Here is a 20,930-nt window from a genome sequence, read left to right as displayed (position 1 = left end):
TGACCATTCTGCCCTTATTGATAACAGACTTTTGACCATTTTGCCTTTTTTGCAATGAAAATTACTAACAAAATTATGGTTTAAGTACTGAAAGGGTATTTAAAAAGTGGGTGAGTATGGATTTGTGAGTGGGCCATGTTTTGGTTGGGAACACGTGAACTCATTCATCAATCTCTAAAACTTGAAGAGCGTTGTTTGATTCAAAAATGTAGAAGTTACCCCTCATATAATTTGTGATATTTTTCCAATTCAAAATGCATTTAAAATAGTGCTTACATGGTAATAATTCATGCACAAACAATATACAAGTCATTTCAATCTCCATTTAAAGTAAAATATGTTGCAAAAGGTGCCGACACCTTGTTGCTTTTCAAACGTGTCATGCTTTGGCATGGTTACTTTTTGACTTCACGAGCATCTTTACATTCCCAACAAAGTCTCTCTTAAATCTAACAAGAAATCTATATACTCTCCAAATCTTTAACCAACTCTTCAAGTAGTTAAGTTCATGTTCTTTTAACAGAACATGGAGCTACGACGTCCAACGTTTTCTTCATGTGTTACAGTTCTAATTCTTGCATTTGTCTGTTTGTCTCTGAGTGTTGTGTGTGCGGAAGGTTTTGACTCTCTGTTGGAGCTCCCACGTTCTGGGTTAAATAGAACCCGACCCAGATCCAAAAGGGTCCTTTTTGTTGGTGATTTTGGCGCCAAAGGAGATGGTCTCCATGATGATAGTGAGGTAAGTTATCTACAACTTATAATACATGGTGATCAAAGCTTTTAATTGTATTTTTAATTTAAGCTGAGGAGTTGGCGCTTCGGTTAGAGAGAGTAATTTTGTAATGTCTGTGAACTGTGAGTTATCTTGGAGAGTCGAATTTTGTCTAGTTTTAAGAAAACTACAGTTAGTTGAGGAATTTCATGATTATGATGTCAAGTTATGTGCAATATGTAAGATTTGATGTGGCACATGCCACAATTATGCAATTCAAAGTGGTTTAGAAGAGTTATTAACTGCCTATTTTGATCTTTGATGGGAGATTAAAGGCAGTTGATAAGAGTTATTTGGTCTCTAACCTAGTGATATATAAAGATATTATCTTTTCCATCAAAGATATATAAAAAAAAAAAAAAATAATAATAATACAAAAGGTTCTGGAGGCATAGGCTAGAAGACATCTCTCAAACACTCACTCACAAATCATTCACGTTTTAGCTTTCTACAACACTTGAACAATATGACTAGAAGTAAATGATTAAATTTCGCATTATATTACATACGTAATATTTCGCATTTTGGTATCAGAGCCATGCTTCTTGCTTATTGTTTAGTATTAAGATGTGATGAAGTATGTTGTAATTATATTTATGTTTTTATTCCATTCTGGTTCTCTCGTATTCATGTTTGGTTAAACTAGTTAGAAAATTAAATTCCTTGTGAAATTTTGAGAAAAAGGGCTTTTGAATCGTCTAAAACGGAGTTAAATTGACCGAGTTATAGTATTTTGGAGTTTCGGGTTCGAAGTGGGTTGTTTTCGGGTCGGGTATCCGGTTCAGACCCTGCTGAGGGTTGAAGACGACTGGGCCGTGATACATGACAAGTCGTTTTTCTTTAATTTTTAAAAACGACATGTGGTTTACTATATTTAAATAATTAAAAAAAGTAAAAAAAAATTTACGCGATTCATTGGCCTAGGACTCGAACATGGAATTAGGTGGTTGAGAATATTTTGCTTGACTCCCTGAGCCAGACAGGCCGATTGACATGCCTGTCATTTTGTTTAATTAAATTAAATTTATTGTATTCTCCAAAGAATCCTTTTAATTCAGCCATGCTAATTGTTAAAAGCTAAAACTAGTTGACGAGAATTGACCCAAGTCTCCTGGGTAAGAGCTGAATCTCTTGACCAATGGGCTACATTATTTCTTGTGGCGTGTTCTAGAATTTAAGTTTTTCGTAGTCTATTTTGAAATTTTAAGTTAGTTATATTAAAACTGTTTCTAATATTACTATATATATATGTTGAATTAATTTGTTTTTTGTGCATATTTGATATGATCGATATGAGTTTAAGTTGATATTATTATTATTGCCACATTGAAGAAGTGAATATTGTAGGGCGAATTTGTTTGGTTATTTTGGATAGGATTTTTTGACTAGTATTGGAAAGTTGAGTTGAGTTATTATTATAAGAATAAGACTTGAATAAAATGTGTTTGGTAGAGTATTTTGACCTTGTTATTTGTGTTGAATAAATTGTTGAATATTTGTTTACTATATGTTTTATAAATGATTTATTAATATAATATTTTGGTGCATTTTGTTAAAATAATTTATTATTATAATCTAACAACTTATCAATTTACATTTTAATAATATTAAACATTTGATTGGTAATTTCGTAACCACTAAATATTAAAAAAAAAAACCATATTAATTTCAAATACGAATCCAACTGTTTAAAAACACTGCATTAATACATATATGACAAAACTACTAATTATCAACCCTTAGAATTATTTGTACACATATACTCCATTAACAATTACGACATGGTCATATGTGCTGCTCACAGTTCAGTCGTTATGTTATCTCGTGCAGTCGTCATGCCGTCTATAATACCTTGCTGCGGTTGACTCAATCCCTCTCCATTTTCGCCATCTTTTGCCCCATTTTGGCCATCAAAATATACTTGCTCATTGCAGCAGTGGTTGGTGTTTGGAAGAAGAGGGATTGAAGAAATAAAGAAGAAGATGAAAGAAATAAAGAAGAAAGAAGGGCAGATGGCAAGTGGAAGAGAGACTTGTCACGGTGGTTAAGGGAGGGAGACTGAAGAAATAAAGAGGAAGAAGAAGAAGGGAATAAAGGAAGAAAGAAGTAAAAAAAAAAAAAAAAAAAATTGCAGATGTAGATCCCACCAACATAACGGTCAAATATGGCAGGAGTAGTATTTAGTGAATACAACGTTTTAAGTAATAAAACAAACACATATTTCAAAAATTGTATCCCAAATACTGATAGAAATAGTAACCCGAACGCACCCGTAATGTTTTAGGATTAGCCAAAGCATCCTAAGGCATGTTAGTAATCACATAAACTTATTTTTTGTTTAAAATTCGTAAGGTTTTATGGCATGTAAATTTTAGAGATAATTGCTCGGCCCCAAAGAGAGGTAATTACCTTAGTACAATAATTAGAGTATGACATTGAATTAGCATTATGATTAGATTAATCCTAGACCCAAAGGTATGGATTACTTTATGAGTGATGTATGTTCATTAGTCTTATTAATAAGTGTAAATTCAATACAAGTTAGCAACCTCTGCCCAAAGGAAGGTTTGAATTTATAATTTTGAATTTGACATTGGTTGATTCAAATATAAAGTATGTTTACAATAGGATGACATGATTTTAATTCTTGGTTATTGCAGCTGTTTCTACTGTTTTTGCTAATAATTCATCTCATGTTCCAATGTTAAATGGTGAGAACTTTTTTGATTGGAAAGAAAAGATAATGTTAGTACTTAAGAAAAGATAATGTCAGTACTTGGTTGTATGGATATTGATTTGGCGTTTAGTATGGATGAACCACCAGTCCCTATGAATGAAAGTACACCTTCTGAAAAGGTCCTCTATGAAAAGTGGGAGCAATCAAATCGCTTAAGCTTAATGCAGATAAAGACCCACATAAGTAAACTTATTAGAGTTTCCATTCCTGAGTGCACTAAGGTGACATATTTCATGAAAGCACTTGAAGCACAATTTGTGAAATCTGATAAGGCATTAGCTAGCACCTTAATGAAGAAACTTTCTAGCATGAAGTTTGATAGTTCTAAGGGTGTGCGTGAACATATTATGGAAATGCGGGATATAGCTTCTCAACTTATGTCCCTTAAGATTGAATTTTCTAAGGCATTTCTTGTCACTTTCATTTTCAACTCTCTTCCTAATGAGTATGAACCTTTCAAAATCTTATATAACACACATAAAGAAGATTGGTCTATTAATGAACTCTTGGTAATGTGTGTACAAGAGGAAGAAAGGTTGAAGAATGAGAATTTGGGAAGTGCTCATTTAGTAGCACATTTCAAAGGAAAGGGAAAGAAAGGCAAAGGTGTCTCAAAATTCAACAAGAAGGGTAAAGCACATGGTAATCCTAGTGGTTACAAAGTTTCGTGTTTTTTCTGCAAGAAAAAGGGACACATGAAGAAAGAATGCTTGAAATACAAAAACTGGCTTGAGAAGAATTTCATATGTATGTCATGAATCTTATTTTGTTAATGCTCCTAATGATACATGGTGGATTGATTCGGGTTGTACAATTCACAGTTCCACCACCATGCAGGGCTTCCTAAACCTGAGGAAACCAGTGGGGAATGAATAAAGCATCTATTCAAGCAATCAGATGCGTTTTGAAGTGGAAGTTGTGGGGACTTTTAGACTTGTTCTAAATTCTAATTATGTATTGGATCTTGATAATACCTTTTATATTCCATTGTTTTCTAGAAATTTAGTTTATGTATCTAGACTTGTGAAACTTGGTTATGTATTTACTTTTAGTAATTCAGTCTTTGAAATTCTAAAAGACCATGTTACTGTTGGATATGGAAAATTACTTGATGGTTTGTATAAGTTTGATCTAGATCCTGCATTTGAGCATAGTCTTATGACTGTGCATGACGAGAATGGCAGCAAACGTTATATCATTAAAGAGGACTCCTCTAAGTTGTGGAATAAGAGATTGGGACATATCTCTATACAGAGAGTTAAGAGGTTGGTGGATGATGGAGTTTTACAAACTCTTGACTTCACTGATTTTGATACTTGTATTGATTGTATAAAGAGAAAGACAACTAATAGAGCTACAAAAGGAGCTAGAAGAAGTACTAATAAATTAGAGATCATATATACAGATGTATGGGGATCCTCTCCTATACCTAGTCTAAATGGACAGAGATATTTTATCTCTTTTATAGATGACCATGCTAGATACATGTATCTTTACTTTTTGTTTGATAAATCAGAGGTTATAGATGCCATTAAGATATTCAAAGCAGTGGTAGAGAAACAAAGTGAAAAGAAAATAAAGGTTGTAAGGTCAAATAGGGGTGGAGAATATTATGGACGATATACAGAAAAGGGTCAAATACTAGATTCATTTGCAAATTTTCTTCGAGAAGAGGGTATTGTTGCATAATACACCATGCCAGGAACACCGCAACAAAATGTTGTGGTGGAAAAAAGAAATCGTACTCTTATGGACATGGTAAGAAGTATGCTTAGTACCTCCAATCTTCCATTAAAGTTTTGGAGTAAAGCGTTAAAGACATCAGTATATGTCTTAAATTGGGTTCCATCAAAGGTAGTTCCAAAAACTCATTTTGAATTATGGGTTGGTTGGAAACCTAGTTTAAGACATTTACACATTTGGGGTTGTCCCGCAAAAGTAAAGGTTTATAATCCAAATGTTAAGAAATTGGACTCGAAAACTATTAGTGAATATTTCATTGGTTATCTGATGAATTCTAAAGGGTTCAGATTCTTTTGTCCTTCTCACACACCTACGATTGTCGAAGCTAGAAATGCAAAATTCCTTGAAGATCTTGAATTAAGTGGGAGTGACATTCCTCGTAAAGTACAGTTTGAGGAAATTAAGGAACCAAGTTCATCTTTTCAAGATAATCAATTGATTATTGTTCAAAATGATCATTCAATTAATTTAGAAGATCAATTGACTCAAGATGAACAAATTCCTAATCAGTTGCACCATAAAGATTCAACTAATAATGAAACTGTTGTCCAAAATCAAGATACTATGGATGAAACATTTGAATTAAGAAAATCTTCAAGAGTAAGGAAACCAGCGATTTCTAATGATTATATGGTATACCTTCAAGATACTGATTTTGATGGTCAATTAAATGAAGATCCCACTTCATTTTCACAAGCCATGAATGGAGAAAAATCCCTTCTTTGGTATGATGCCATGAAAGAAGAAATCGAATCAATGGCCAAAAACCAAGTTTAGGCACTCGTCGAATTACCACCAGGAGCAACAACCGTTGGTTGTAAATGGGTCTATAAGACCAAAAGAGATGGTTATGGTAATATCGAACGATATAAAGCAAGATTGGTGGCCAAGAGTTTCACACAAAAGGAAGACATTGATTACAATGAAACTTTCTCTCTAGTTCCAAAGAAAGATTCATTAAGAATCGTCATGGCATTAGTAACTCATTTTGATATGGAGTTACATCAAATGGATGTGAAAATAACTTTCTTAAATGGAGATCTTGACAAGGAGGTATACATGAAACAGCCAGAAGGTTTTTGTAATAAGGATAAGCTAGTATGCAAGTTGAATAGATCCATAAATGGACTTAAACAAGCATCCCGTCAGTGGTACACAAAGTTTCATAATGTTATTATCTCATTTGGTTTCATTGAGAATATTGTGGACCAATGTGTTTATCTTAAAACTAGTGGGAGCAAGTTTATCTTCTTAATTCTATATGTGGATAATATTTTACTTGCAAGCAATGATTTGGGTCTACTCATGACACCAAAGGATTTTTTTCTCAAAATTTTGAGATAAAGGATATGGGTGAAGCCTCTTATGTCATTGGCATAAAGATTCACAGAGACAGATCTAGAAGGTTTTTAGGTTTATCTCAAAAGACCTACATCGAAAAGATTTTGGAAAGTTTTTGAATGCAAAATTGTTCACCATCACCAGCTGCTGTTGTTAAAGGAGATAAATTCAGATTGGAACAATGTCCAAATAACTCACTGGAGTTCAAGGAGATGAATAAAATACCTTATGCTTCAGCCGTGGGGAAACTCATGTATGCTTAGATTTGTACCAGGCCTGACATATGGTATGTAGTAGAAATGTTGGGTAGATATCAAAGTAACCCAGGCCTTGAACACTGGAAAGCTGCCAAGAAAGTTATGCATTATCTGTAAGGAACCAAGGATTATATGCTTAAATACAGAACTCTGATCATTTGGAGGTGATTGGGTATACAGACTCTGATTTTGGTGGATGTAAAGATTCTAAGAAGTCTACTTTTGGATATATATTTATGCTTGCTAACAGTGCTATATCTTGGAAAAGAACTAAGCAAAATATAATTGCAACATCCACAATGGAAGCAGAATTCATTGCGTGTTATGAGGCTACATCACAAGCTTTATGGTTGAGAAACTTTATATCTGGTTTAAGAGTTATTGACTGTATTGCAAGGCCATTAAAGATTTATAGTGATATCTCAGCTGCCATTTTCTTCTCAAAGAATAACAAAAGTAGTAGTCGCAGCAAACATATAGATATAAAATATCTTTCAGTTAGAGGTCATGTTAAAGACAAAAGGTGGATATCCAACACATCGATACATAATTAATGGTCACCAATCCCATGACCAAAGGATTGTCGGTTAAAGTATTTAAGGATCATGTGGATTGTATGGGGCTAGTTAGTTCATTTGATGTCTAAGTTAACTTTTATATTTGTATCTATGACCTTATTCAGATATTTAGACATATACAGTTTATCTATTACATTTTTTAAATGTCAAAAATAAAGTGGACCACGAATGACTTATAGGAAGTTCATTCATAAATTTAAGAAACTCATAAAGTATTTATATAAAATATCATGCATTGTAATAGATGGAAGAGATTGTTCGATTTAAAGGATATGACCGCCATCATTTATTTATTGAGATTTTATGTAAGTAATGCTTGCTATAACTCATATTATGGTCATACTCAGATTAATCACCTATATAGTATTTTTTTTCAAATTGCGGCATAAAGCCAAGTGGGAGAATGTAAGACTTGACGTGACCACATGCCACAATTATGCAATTCAAGGTGGTTTAAACTTTAAAGTAGTTATTAACTGCCTCTTTTGATCCTTGATGGGAGGTTAAAGGTAGATGAGAATTACTTGGTCCCTAGCCTATCCATATGTAAAGATATCATCTTCTCCATCAAAGAGATATATATAAAAAAAAAAAAAAAAAAAAAAATTACAAAAGGTTCTGGAGGCATAAGCTAGAAGACATCTCTAAAACACTCACTCACAATCATTCACGTTTTAGCTTTCTACAACACTTGAACAATATGGCTGAGGTAAGTGATTAAATTCCGCATTATATTACATACTAATATTCCACACAATAAAGACTAGAGTTATTGATTAGGAATTTCTTTCTGGGAAATTTGAGCTTGTAATGGCCTGATTATCAGTTTCATTTTTGGGAATACAATGTAAATCGAGTTGGTTTAGCCAAATCTTTTGTAGTCCGAGGAAAGCTTGATATGGAGAATCATGAAGAGACCATTAGGGTATTACTGTGGGATGCAAATATTCTTTTATCTTCTTCGTTGGAAATTTGATGCAGTACTAATTTTTGCTGTTTCACTCTGTTTACTAATAAAAGGAAAGATAAAGCATTTCATATGTTACGGTGCATTTTATGCTTTCAGGCTTTTGAAAATGCTTGGAAGCTAGCTTGTTCTTTTTCGTCGCGAATAGGAGTTATAATTGAAATTCAGCTGGTATACTTCTCTGATCCTCCTATTGACTTTTTGGCCATGCAAATCGAAAGTCACTTTGGTGGTAAGAGCAAAAAGTTTATAAACTGATTTTTCATATATAATATCTTCCTATCTATGTTAGTGCCTGAGATCAATTTTGTTCAATTTATTTCAATGGGATCGTATTTCTATAGATATCTGGTACAATGTTGCCCCGAAGATCCTGATGCGTGGAAGGGTTTAAATCATCGAAAATGGCTCTACTTTCATGGGGTGAACCACCTTACTGTAGAAGGAGGAGGGACAATCAATGGGATGGGATGGGAATGGTGGGCTAGATCATGCAAGATCAACCTGCAAATGTATAGCTGTATTGCACTTTTAGATTTTGTCTACTTTACAGTTACTTACCCGCATTTTTCTGAATCTGATTTATTTAATATATTGCAGCCATGTCAACCTGCTCCAAGGGTTAGTGCTGGTTTATTCTTTGATCAATGCATTTAGTTCTGCTCCTCTGTGCACCTTAAACACCCCTAATTATGGCTCCAAAATGTTTTTCCCATATGGTTTTGTAGCTTTATCTTATAAACCACGCTTGCAGGCTGTTACTTCCACAAGTGCAAGAATTTGTAGTCAAGAACCTATGATTGTCAACAGCCAACAATGCACATTTCATTTAGTAGCTGTCTTCGGGTTGTGACTTCCCAACTGAAAGTGATAGCACCCGCCGTGAGCCTAACACAGATGGAATCCAATTACGGCATCACATGGTGTTGAAGTAAAAAATTGCACTGTAAGAACAGGTTGGTTATTCTCAGAAACTGCTGCATATCCGAGGGTTGTACAATTTCATACCACGGCTAAAATTCTTCTCATACTCATTTAAATGCAGTAAGTTTCCTTTTTGTAGAAAATGTGGATGATAGTCTGCTTCATTGTAAGACAGCAAGATTGTGGATTAGGATTTTGGTTGTGATTGCATGTCTGTTTCGGAAAAGTGATTGTCATCATGATTAATAAGTTGAAAGTTTGTTTTGAGAATGAAAGATCAGTATTCTCATTGTAATTTATGCCCGCCTCTAATTGTAATGTGCAATGGATTTGGCTACCCTGGTTATATCTTTAACTTGTTTCCATTCTATTTAGAAAAACTTGATCAGTAGTACTTTGAGGGAAACTAGTCCTACTCCTGGTTCAGATTTACTAAAGACATGAGTTAGAGTGGATAGTTTATGGATTTTGAGAAAACAATTATATCGCATCTTCAAACTCCGTACAGTTAAGTTGTATGAGGTCACATCTAGTTTTCCCTTCTTGTGACCTAACAAAGGTAAAGGTTGTATGTACTATTTCATGAAAAAACAGTTGTTTTTCTTTGAGATCCTTATCTGTTTTATTCTTAAATCTTCATCCAGGAGATGACTGTATCTCTATAGTCGGCAATTCTTCACGAGTCCAAATAGAAATATTGTCTGTGGACCAGGCCATGGTATAAGGTAAGAACAACTTTCATCCAAATTAGACCATGGGTAGAGTTATTGACCTTCACTCATTTAGATCATTGTCCATCAGCATTGGAAGCTTGGGAAAATTCAACTCATGTTCACAAATTCAAGATGTAACGGTTGATGGAGCGTTTTTTCCAACACCGAGAATGGGGTGCGAATTAAAACATGGCAGGTAGTTTTCCCAAGATCGTAGTCTCTCTTGCCCCACCTATATACATATACATGAACTGTCAATTTTGTGTTATAGAAACTCAAACAATTGAATATATAATAAATTGATTCTTGTCTTCTTATATATTCACCAGGGAGGTAGTGGTTTTGCCACTAACATTTTGTTCCGGAATTTGTTGATGGAAAACGTATCGAATCCAATTATATAGACCATACTATTGTGATTCTTCGAAACCTGTGCAAACCAGTAGAAAATTCTTACTTTTGTTCAAGTTCAAGGTTTGGGAAATCAAATCTTTTCAGCAATGTCAAAAGAAACTTGGTTCTAATGATCCTCCAGTCACGTGGGGGGGGGACAACGCTATAATTAGATATTTCTTGTTTAGAAAATCGAAACACTGCTCTTCATGGTTTTTCGTTTTGAATTTAAACAGTCTCGTATACCTATTTATTGTCTATGAATTTCGCTTGACGTATTTACAGTTTGTGAAAGGAACTGTTTGGTTTTTATGTGTATCTATTATCCTGATGAAATGCAGACTTCGGCTGTTAAAATAGAGAACATATCCTTTGAGCACATTAAAGGAACTTCAGCCACAGAGGAAGCAATAGTATTTGCATGCAGCGATTATACACCATGTGAAGGCTTATATCTGGAAGACATTCAACTTGTGTCACACTCTGGGGGGATCACAAGTTCATTCTGTTGGAACGCTTACGGGTCAAGTATGGGTTTAGTAAACCCGCCTGCTTGCTTCACCGAAGGCTTAATTCGACAGTAAGTCTCATCTAACTACAGGGCTCTGAGGGAATCAATTTTAATTTGAGCAATACATATTGTTCTGCATTTTTCTATACAGCTCACCAATGAGTATATTAAGTAGGGTTGATTATGGTTGTACAATAAAACATCTCTACAGTGATATCCTATATAATAATAAACTCTACATAGTCATAAAAAATTTAATTTCCAATTTGAGATAGTTATAAGTAAGAATAAACTCTACATTGTAATAAGTTATAATTTTTCTAATTACCGTCTTAAGAAAAGTTACCTCCACATAGTAATAATTATCTGTATATTACAAAAAAATATATGATATATTACATTAAAGGTTTAAGATGAAATAAAATATTTATCTAAAGTTGTTTGAGATAATAATTTATGCTTTAGAGTTGTTACTACATCATTTAACTTGCGGGTAGATTACTCGTTAGTATGAACATTTTCTTGTTGAAGCCAAATATTTCTAGTTTCTCAAGTATGTTTAGAGCTTTTTAGCACAAAACTTTTTGTATTTCCGTACTATCATCCTCATAATTATTTCCTTTATCTTTTTGTCTAAATATAGTAATGATTTCTTCTTTAGTTAAAGCATACATGACTTATTGTTCATTTGGATGATTGAGAAAGACATTAATATCTATTCGATTAGTGTAATGAAGTTCTCGAATCTGATCACTAAATTCTACAATGACTCTTTGATTCTCCTCATCCACTTCATTTGTAACTTGCAATTCATCGACATTGGAGATCCTAATTTAGTAATGATTAAAACAATTGGCAATAGTATGTGGCTTCACATCAATTTGCTACATAATTTGGTAATGATTAAAACAATTGACAATAGTATTTGGCTTCACATCAATTTGTTGCATAATTTTGTAATGATTAAAACAATTGGTAATAGTTTTTGATACCTTGCACTTTTTTAAGGAATCGGAACCGAAACCGGCCGGTTCCTAAGATTTGGAATCAGAATCGGAATCGAAACCGGAACCGACTGGTTCTACTTCCTAGAAACTTGGAACCAGAACCTCAAACATAGGTTTTATTTCCGATTCTCCGTACCTGGGTTATTTTTACCCCCATGTTTTAAAAAAAATGACAAATAGACCCCCAAAAATTACGGTACACCCCCAATAGTTTAAAAAATTATAATCCAGTCTTGATTCCTATCCAAATACCTAGACCTTGATTTCGATTCCCGGTTCCTATAGTGCTAGAATCGGAACTGGATCCAAAAATTCCCAATTCCAATTTTCCAGAACCGGAACCTGACCTTAATGGGGCCGATTCCGATTCTACCATAGTTAATCCGATAAATCTATCATATGAGTTCATTGGATTACAAACAATAAACTAAAATCTGTGAGCATCCTGAAGCTAATATCTTAAATCAACATAAAACTTGTTCATAACATCTAATTCTTTTGCTTCCTGTTACTTTATAACTCATTTAGAATTGAGTCTCTCCAGAATACCAGTCGGAGACCACAGTGAAATTTGGGGTTGTTGTAGCTGGAGAAATAATAATAGTTAAGCTCTGAAGCAATACAATTTAAAATATCAGCTCCTAGTAAACAAACATAAAATTCTTTATATTAAAAAAGATGTTCAATCAATGCCGATTTCAATTGAATCACAATAACAGTTACAACTGCTTCAAATCTTTCTGCAATAAACAAACAATTTGATACACGATAGGAAATACAGTGAAATGAAGAAAAATATTTCCCCGCATTCCCTAAAAAACAAAGATAAAAGAACGGTCAACTACTCCTGGAGCATCACCAAAAGTTGCGATAGAGCCTCATGACACTAAAATACAAACCTTCATCCTTGTTCTTTAGACTAACAATTCAGCTCTATACGATGAGCTAGCGAGCCCCAAGCTTGGGGCATCCCTCGGCAAGAGGCAAGTCCAAATTTTCTGTAATTCTAAATGTTTTCGGTACCATCTTATCAACATAGAGGGTTCCCTCTAGATGATCACACTCATGCTGTAAAATCCGTGCCTGCCAACCTGTAGCATCTACTTTGATGGGCTTGCCATTGCGATCCAAACCTGTAACCTCAACATCTAGATATCTCTCCACGACTGCTCTATATCCATCAACACTGAATGACACGGCAAAAAAAGAAAGAAAAAGGATTACGAAAAATAAAATAAAATCTTTCGTAGCATCAAAGTCAAGGTTCTAACTGAAATTTCAGTACTGTTGAAATCCTCCTTTTCATGTCTCGCAACTTGCAGATATTTGTCAGTATTCATCAACTAACAAGAGAATCTATAATATAATTCTAAATTTACAATATCCAGATGAAAGAGAATAATTTCACACAGATCAATTATTTGGAGGATGGAAACTGACTGAACACCGTAATATTTGATTATCAACAACTAATTCCTCCTATCAATGACACGAGTACCATTCATAATGCTTATTGTCTATCAAATAACTCCATTATTTTAAGGAATTCATCCTAAACGAAGGATTTAAAACTTTGGAAAAGAGAATGGAATGATTAAATTTCTCTTAAGTTATCTTAAAACATCTAAACCATATTTGCGGCTAGTATGTTTTCAATTTTAATACATTTCTACAGCTTGTAGGAAGTTTTAAGGAAAAAAAAAAGGAGAGATATTGCATGCTCGGGTAGGAGCAAAACTAATTCATCCACTGTAATACTGAGTTTATAGAATTAAAAGTTGTGATAATGAACTGCACAACAGAAGGTAGAACTTGGACTCTAAAGTTTTTTGTGTCATCACATTTGACATAAAATAAGAATGGACAAGGCAACAGAGATCTGAAAGAGAATAATATCTACTCGGGAGAAAACCATTTTATAGTTGAAATTAACTGTTTAATCTTACCTCAAACAGCCCTCAAAAAATAGTGCAGTCTTGTTGCTCTTCTTTTTAAGCTTCGGGTTCAGAATCACCTGCCTCAAAAGAACTAATAGAGCGTAACTGTAAAGTGAAAATTCTTGGATGATAAGGATACAGTTGCCCTTGGATAAATTAACATACCAGAAGATCGAAAGGGCGTCTATCTTGTGCTTTAATTTCTTCCTTGGGTTGATAACTGATATATTCTCTTGTATCTTCTAAAACTATAATCTGCACAGATGAAACATGACACAGTTTTTACATAAATATGGTTTGCAATATCAGTATGTAGATTGGTTTGGAAGTACCAAACTCGCGGCCAGTGTCCCAGTTTGCACATATGTTAATACTTACTAACTAAAAGAGGTTCTTGTATCGTATACATTTCTTTTTTCACTTTATACACTTATCTTAGAGAACCAGATAATTAGGCAAAAATTTCAAACACCATACATCAAGTACACTCATAGAAAGCAAGAACTCAAAACAAAATTTGTCTCTTAGACGTTCAAGGTCTAAACCATTACTCATAAAGCACTAGTTTTACAGTACAAAAGATTTTCTTTGAGCACATTCGCATCAATGACCATCCACACGTCACATTATAGCCATCAGATTTCTCCAAAATTATACTCAACATTTCAGGATTTATCATCAATATAGGGAAAAAATACACATAAAAGAGTTGAAATTTTTATTTTATTTTTGTCTCAAAAGAACATCATCCTTTACTTGACATAGCTGAAAAAAACCGAAACATTAAAACAAACTACCAAATAAATTATGCATTAACTATCAGCTTAAGCTTTCTCTAACACAGTTTAATCCTACTCAAAAACTTAAAAATGCAAGATATAATTAAAAAACTTACTCTTAATGGGATTCCAATCTGAGGAGCAGCAAGCCCAACACCAGGAGCCGACCTCATAGCCTTAACCATATCGTCAATAATCTTCTGGATCCTCTCCGACCCGATTTCTTCCGGGTCAACTTCGCGGGCTGCCTCATGCAGAACAGGGTCACCCGCTTTTACTATCTCAGGTAAGCTAACTTTCTTCTTTCCTCCCGGACCCAGAAGCCAACCCGCCCTTCTAACCGTAGAGGACGTCCGGGATTTTCGGGTGGTGGAGAATGGGGCAGGGGTTTGGAATTCGCGTCTTGAGATGGGTATTCGGGTCGGGATAAAAATTGGGGTGGACTTTATATGTTTCTGGGCCAGAGTTAACGGAAGTAGACGGCCTGAGAAACGATGGATGGTCTCCATGGTGGCTGTGGTTCGGTTTTCTATCGAGAGTTTTTTTTATTTGAAGGGGAGAAGGCAAAATTACGTAATTACCCTAATTTCTATATTGGGCTTAGTTAATATTTTATTTTATTCTTTGCACCCATACGTCTAAAATTATAGTTGAAATTTCCTTAAAATTCGAATATTATTTAAACCTCAAAAGTAAATTACGTAATTACCCAAATTTCTAGATTGTACTTAGTTTTTGATACGTCAAATTCAAAGCAATAATAGGAATTTAATATGGAAATAAGATGAGAATAAATATATTAAAAGAGTTAAAAACACTTTCTCCTATTGTTTGGGCTGTGTAAATAAAGACTAGAAGAGTCTTTAGTGAGATCTAACCTAAACATTCTATCTCTTAAATTTCACGCAATGGTGAAATTGAAAATTTGTAATAATAAAATAAATGAATAATAATAGTAGGGGTGGACTAGTTCGGGTACTTGTCCAAATCGCATGGAACCAAAATTGGAATCGATCGGTTTCGGCTCCAAAATGCCTAGAATCAGAACCTGAAACATATATTTTATTTCCGGTTTTGGTTCCGGGTACCTGGGAAAAGAACAAGTAACCCTTACTATTCACAAAAATGAAAACATATCCTGTAAAAATAACAAATACACCCCTAGTGGTTTACAAAAACAACAAATACACTGGGTTTCTACCCATGTATCCGGATCTCGGTGTTGGTTCCAATTTTTGAGAACAAGAACCGACCTTGAGAGGGTCAGTTTCGAGTAGGAACTAAAATTGAAACCGCAACCTTGGATTCTCACCCGATTCTGATTCTACCCTAAATTTCTACACACCCTTAGATATTAGGTGGGGGATTTTACATTATAAAAAGTTGCTTTTACATTATTCACATATAAATATAATATGCATTTAGAAATTCATAATATATATTTGAGATATTTTTAGTACTTTTCATTCAATTAATATGTATGTTTATCCATGTGAAACCTGTACAATATTATGACAACCAATTTTCTGTACCTACCCTAACTATCTTATAACAACAAATTTCCACCCTAAGTCCTGAAAACTAATCTACTCTGGCACACCCATCTTTTTCTTCTTTTTTTTACATGCATAATCAGCCACCGTAGTTTTTTCTCTTTCAATTTCTTTGTTTTATTTGTAGTAATATTTTTAGTACCTGCCGACATGTCATTTCAAGATATAGATAAATACGCTATTACCATTAAAGTATTTCTGATGTGTAATGTAAATGCAAGAGCCTTCCTGGAGAGTTCGCACAAAGGGTTTGTGCTGTCTGAACCGTAAAATATGATATTAAACCCATAGGTGATGACGAAAATAATGCGTGAAAGTAAATGAAGAATAGACAAGAGTAATTTTTAAAGTGATTCGGATATAAGGCAAAATTTTTACATCCATTATTATCTTATTGATGTGTTTATAAAGGATATTTGCTCTCAAGAAACAACTGCTTTATAGTTATGAGAAAATGAAATTCTAGATCTTTCATTGGGATGGGAGACCCCTATTTATGGTGTTATATGGGTGGTCTTGTTTATGAAGCAACCATCTTATCGCATGACACGTGACCTAACAAATTGCCCCGTTGAAAGCTTAATAGTGAAATAATCCTCTCATAAGTTGTCACTCAATTGTGAATCTTATTGTTGAAGTAAACCTTGGCAGTCTTACAGAGAAAGCCATCCTTTCTTGACATAACACATGGCTTAAACACTTGCATGGTCGTGGCAAGAGTTTAGATACCCATTGCTTAGTCATAAGACATGTGTCGAGATTTTATGCCTAACAAATATACCGTATAACATATAATGCGTTAGAGCAAGTACAATAGTGATCAGAGGCAAAGCAAAACATTTTTAACCAAGTGTATATATATATATGTGTAAGAATTCTATACAAATTCAATCAGAAAAGCAAAGTGGGTCTCGTCCACCTTTCATTGAAATTTGAAACCAATTAAAACAACCTCAAGACCCTAATCAACAAAGGGAGGCAAGATTTTCAGTCTTAGTCCTCTTGAAGCACTTGGTCAACTATTCAAAGTAAAATGTTTGATTTAGATATCTTAAGATTATTTTCTGGGTTGAGTTATTTTATTTTATTTTTTACTTTGAATAGATTAATAAGGGGATATGTTCATGAATTGAAGAAAAAAAATAATGTTATGCATAATTTTTCAATTGGTGTCCTCTCTTAAATTCATGCACGTAAATATGATATGCACTTAGAAATGTTCACCTTTTAAAAGGATAATTGAATCAAATAACATTTACAAGCATTGAAAAGTCTTAAAAAAAAATAATAAAAAAAAAACCAAAACAAAATAAAAATATGGTAAACAAACAAATATATATATATATGAAAAGATTCTTTAATTGGATAGTTTTTGTAATATTTTTTTTTTGTTTGGGATTGGATATCTTATCCATCTTAAGGCTGTATTTAGAGTTTATAATTTATGATAAGTCTTGGAACTCCTCTTTCAAGTTCACTTTTTTTTGAACATAGAAGGTCGAGCAACTCCAGGAGAGTTGCTTTTCCTATTAATTTTTTCTGTGGAAGATCATTGATTTCCTTATATATATTATATATATATATATTATATATATATATATATATATATATATATATATAGAGCTGGGCATTTGGGACCGAGCCCAAAAGCCCAGCATCAAAACCTAGTCCTAGGACCGGTCCTAGGAGCCTGGAGGAGGGCCCTCCTCCAAGGCCCGGGCCTGGGCCCAATTTCTTTTTTGCATTTTATCATTTTAGTCTTTTATAAAATTACATTAAACCCCTCAATAAGTATAAATTTAAGGTTAAATGAAATTTTATAAAATTTGTTAAAAAAAAAAAAAAAATTTAACTTTTATAACGTTGGCTGCCAACGGTCACAAGAGCAGCCAACGGTTATAAACTTATAATTATTTATTAATTATAAGTTTTTTTTTTTTTTTCATTTTCCCCCCCACAACTACACTATAATAACCCTAAAACCTTCATTTTTTCACACCAATCAATCTCTCAATCTCTCTACTTCAAATCTCCAATCAATTTCTCATTCAATTTATATTTATAATTATTCATATTATTTATTTATATTTCAATTTTTTTCTATTTTTCAATATCATCTAATTCATATTATATTTATTTCTTTTCATTTTAATTATGTATTATTTTATCATAAATTTATAAGTCTTCCCCAAATGAGTTTTACGTCCATCCACCGAAGAAATTGAAGCCTTCAATCCATTTTCACCATTTCCTCCAGAGGAAGCAGCTGTAATTCCACAACCCATTCGTGCGGGACGAGGTGTAGCCAACACATGCGAGCTGCGAGTCAATAGGCACGGACATAGCCCAACCCCCCCGACCGTCAAAGAGGGTCGTGTTCGATGTCTGGCGATACTTCACCAAATCAAAATGGCCAAAGAAAAATGGGGAGGGGGAAGAATCGTGTGGGATATGTAATTTATTGGAACCATTATTGGCGTTGAGAAGGGGACTTCGACGATGCGACGACACGTAGAGAAGAAGCATCCCCAATAAAATGCATCTTCAAGCGGATCAGGTAGACAAATTCAAACTCAACTAATTTTAATCCACAATCCTCAACTCTCTCAACATGGCAATACAATCACATGTTCACGAGAGGAAATAGCAAGATATATAGTTGCTACGGACTCTCCCATTTGTTTATCTGAAAATCCTTTTTTTGTTAATATGGTTAAAACTGCATTTTGTCCAACATATCCCCCTGTTAGTAAAAGTACAAGTAGAAAGATATACTAAAACTTTATAACAAAATAAATAATAAACTTAAAAGCGAGTTTCAAAATTTTAGGAATATATCTATTGCACTTACATCAGACATATGGGCTTGTAGATCAAAAGCCGATTTTTTAACTGTCACAGTACATTTCTTAGATCATAATTGGGGTTTACATAAAATTAATAGGTTTTAAACCATTATATGAAAAACATGTGCTGAAACTATTTATTTTACAATCTTGAAGTTTTGCAAGAATATTTATTAACTGATAGATTGTAGCGTTAACGCTTGATAATGCAGCTGCTAACACCGCGACAATCTCTTTATTGAAAAAAATTGGATCCGCTTGGTGAAGGCAAATTTTATCACCAGGATGTGCTTGTCATATCATCAATTTGATAGTTAAAGCAGGTTTAGATGCTATACATTCAAAGATGGAGAGGGTGCGTAGAGCTATCGGATTTATCGTCGACGGTAGCAATAAAAGATGACAGGAGTACGTCAAATATTGTAAGCAAGAGGAGCCACCGGTTCGACCTTTGAAGTTATGTACATACTGCCTATCCGTTGGAACTCTACCTACTTGATGTTGGAAAAAGCTTTGCCAACCACGAAACAAATACAGATTTCGTCAACCGGAAGAACTATCCAGAGGAAGTTGTTAACTGTGATGATTGGGCGGTTTGTGAACTTTTTATTCATTTCTTAATTTTTTAAGATGCTACTAATACATTAAGTGGTATTTATTATCCAACTACTAATTTAGTGTTAGATATTTTAGTTCAAATTGCTAAAACTTTTGCTCAATATAGATATGATAACATTTAAGTGAAATTGTTTCAAGTATGGAAGAAAATATAAGAGATATTGTTAGATATTCCATTCTTATATGGATTAGGCCTTTTTCTAGATCCTAGGTTTAAATATTCGTACTTAATGGTGTAATTACTGAGTTAGGCCATATTTAGGACATGATTATACGTCTTATTTGACTGACTTTAAACACAAAGGATAGACTTTTTTCTTTATATGAGAACAGGTACAACGAAAGTGGAAGTGGAAGTGGAAGTGGAACGTCTAGAGAGGCGATCAGGGCCTTGATGCAGCTCCCCCTCAAGGATCGAGCAGTGGGCGTATGTGGAACGTGGCGGAAGCTCCAGCTCGTACATACATGGACCAAATGAGATGACTCGCTACCCACAGATGGACCTGACCTTTATGACGATGAAGGAGCAACTTGACATGGATATTCTTCAATGGTGGAACCAACATGAAAGTCTATTCTCCTATTCCCAAATGGCACGTGACATTTTATCTGTGTCGGTTTCTACAATTGCATCCGAAACATTTTCAACGAGTGGTCGGATTGTTAGACAGAAGATGTTCTTTAACCAATGAGATGATTGAAGTGATAACGTGTTTACGAGTTGGACTCATGCAGAAAGAAGACTACAACAGCACCTTGAAGATCTCGAACTACTCGAACTCTTAGGAATACAGATTTGAATAATGTAACTAGTGTTGACGATGAAATTGAAGATGATAATTTAATAAAAAATAATTATTTAATTGTTTATTTGTGAAGCGTGAATGTGTGAAATGTGAATATTACATTATTTAAAATTAAAATTAACTATTAATTTATTATTTTTAAAATTAATTAAATTTTTAGAAACTTACTAATCAACCCCTAAAAAAAAATACTAAAAACCCCCTATAATTTATTTTGCCCCCAATATAAAAAAAATTGAGGGGGGAAATAAATTATCCAAGCCCCATGGGACCCCGACCAGGCCTAAGGCCTGGTCCGGTCCTGTTTTTCTCTGGGCCTGGGACCACCCAGGCCCATGAGTGACTGGTCCCATTTGGAACCAGTCCCAAACGGGCCTAGGCCTGCCCGCAAGGGACCGGTCCCTTCTTAATATATATATAATTATATATTATATATATATATATATAT

At 33.9% G+C, this 20,930-nt stretch overlaps 1 protein-coding gene and 1 pseudogene across 1 annotated transcript; one reads left to right on the top strand and one right to left on the bottom strand.

Moving 5' to 3' along the window:
* The first annotated feature begins 526 nt into the window (after positions 1–526).
* Positions 527–11,009, top strand: LOC116144882 (annotated as a pseudogene).
* Positions 11,010–12,824: 1,815 nt separating this feature from the next.
* Positions 12,825–15,186, bottom strand: LOC116144913 (peptide deformylase 1A, chloroplastic-like). The gene is made up of 4 exons (XM_031430346.1): positions 14,776–15,186; positions 14,046–14,135; positions 13,890–13,957; positions 12,825–13,129 (listed from the first exon to the last, which is right to left on the bottom strand). The coding sequence occupies exons 1-4, from the start codon at positions 15,166–15,168 to the stop codon at positions 12,889–12,891; spliced, it is 792 nt and encodes a 263-aa protein (XP_031286206.1). The 5' UTR covers positions 15,169–15,186; the 3' UTR covers positions 12,825–12,888.
* Between the last annotated feature and the right edge of the window lie 5,744 nt (positions 15,187–20,930).

The sequence above is a fragment of the Pistacia vera genome, unplaced genomic scaffold (assembly GCF_008641045.1).
Source record: "Pistacia vera cultivar Batoury unplaced genomic scaffold, PisVer_v2 Contig459, whole genome shotgun sequence".
Lineage (NCBI taxonomy): Eukaryota > Viridiplantae > Streptophyta > Magnoliopsida > Sapindales > Anacardiaceae > Pistacia > Pistacia vera.
This window is presented reverse-complemented; position numbering and strand designations above follow the sequence as displayed.

Coding starts and splice junctions, on each gene's coding strand:
- LOC116144913 (XM_031430346.1), bottom strand. CDS start 15,168: ATGGAGACCATCCATCGTTTCTCAGGCCGTCTACTTCCGTTAACTCTG. Junction 14,136..14,775: donor AGATTGGAATCCCATTAAGA/GTAAGTTTTTTA, acceptor TCATCTGTGCAG/ATTATAGTTTTAGAAGATAC. Junction 13,958..14,045: donor GACGCCCTTTCGATCTTCTG/GTATGTTAATTT, acceptor CTTTTGAGGCAG/GTGATTCTGAACCCGAAGCT.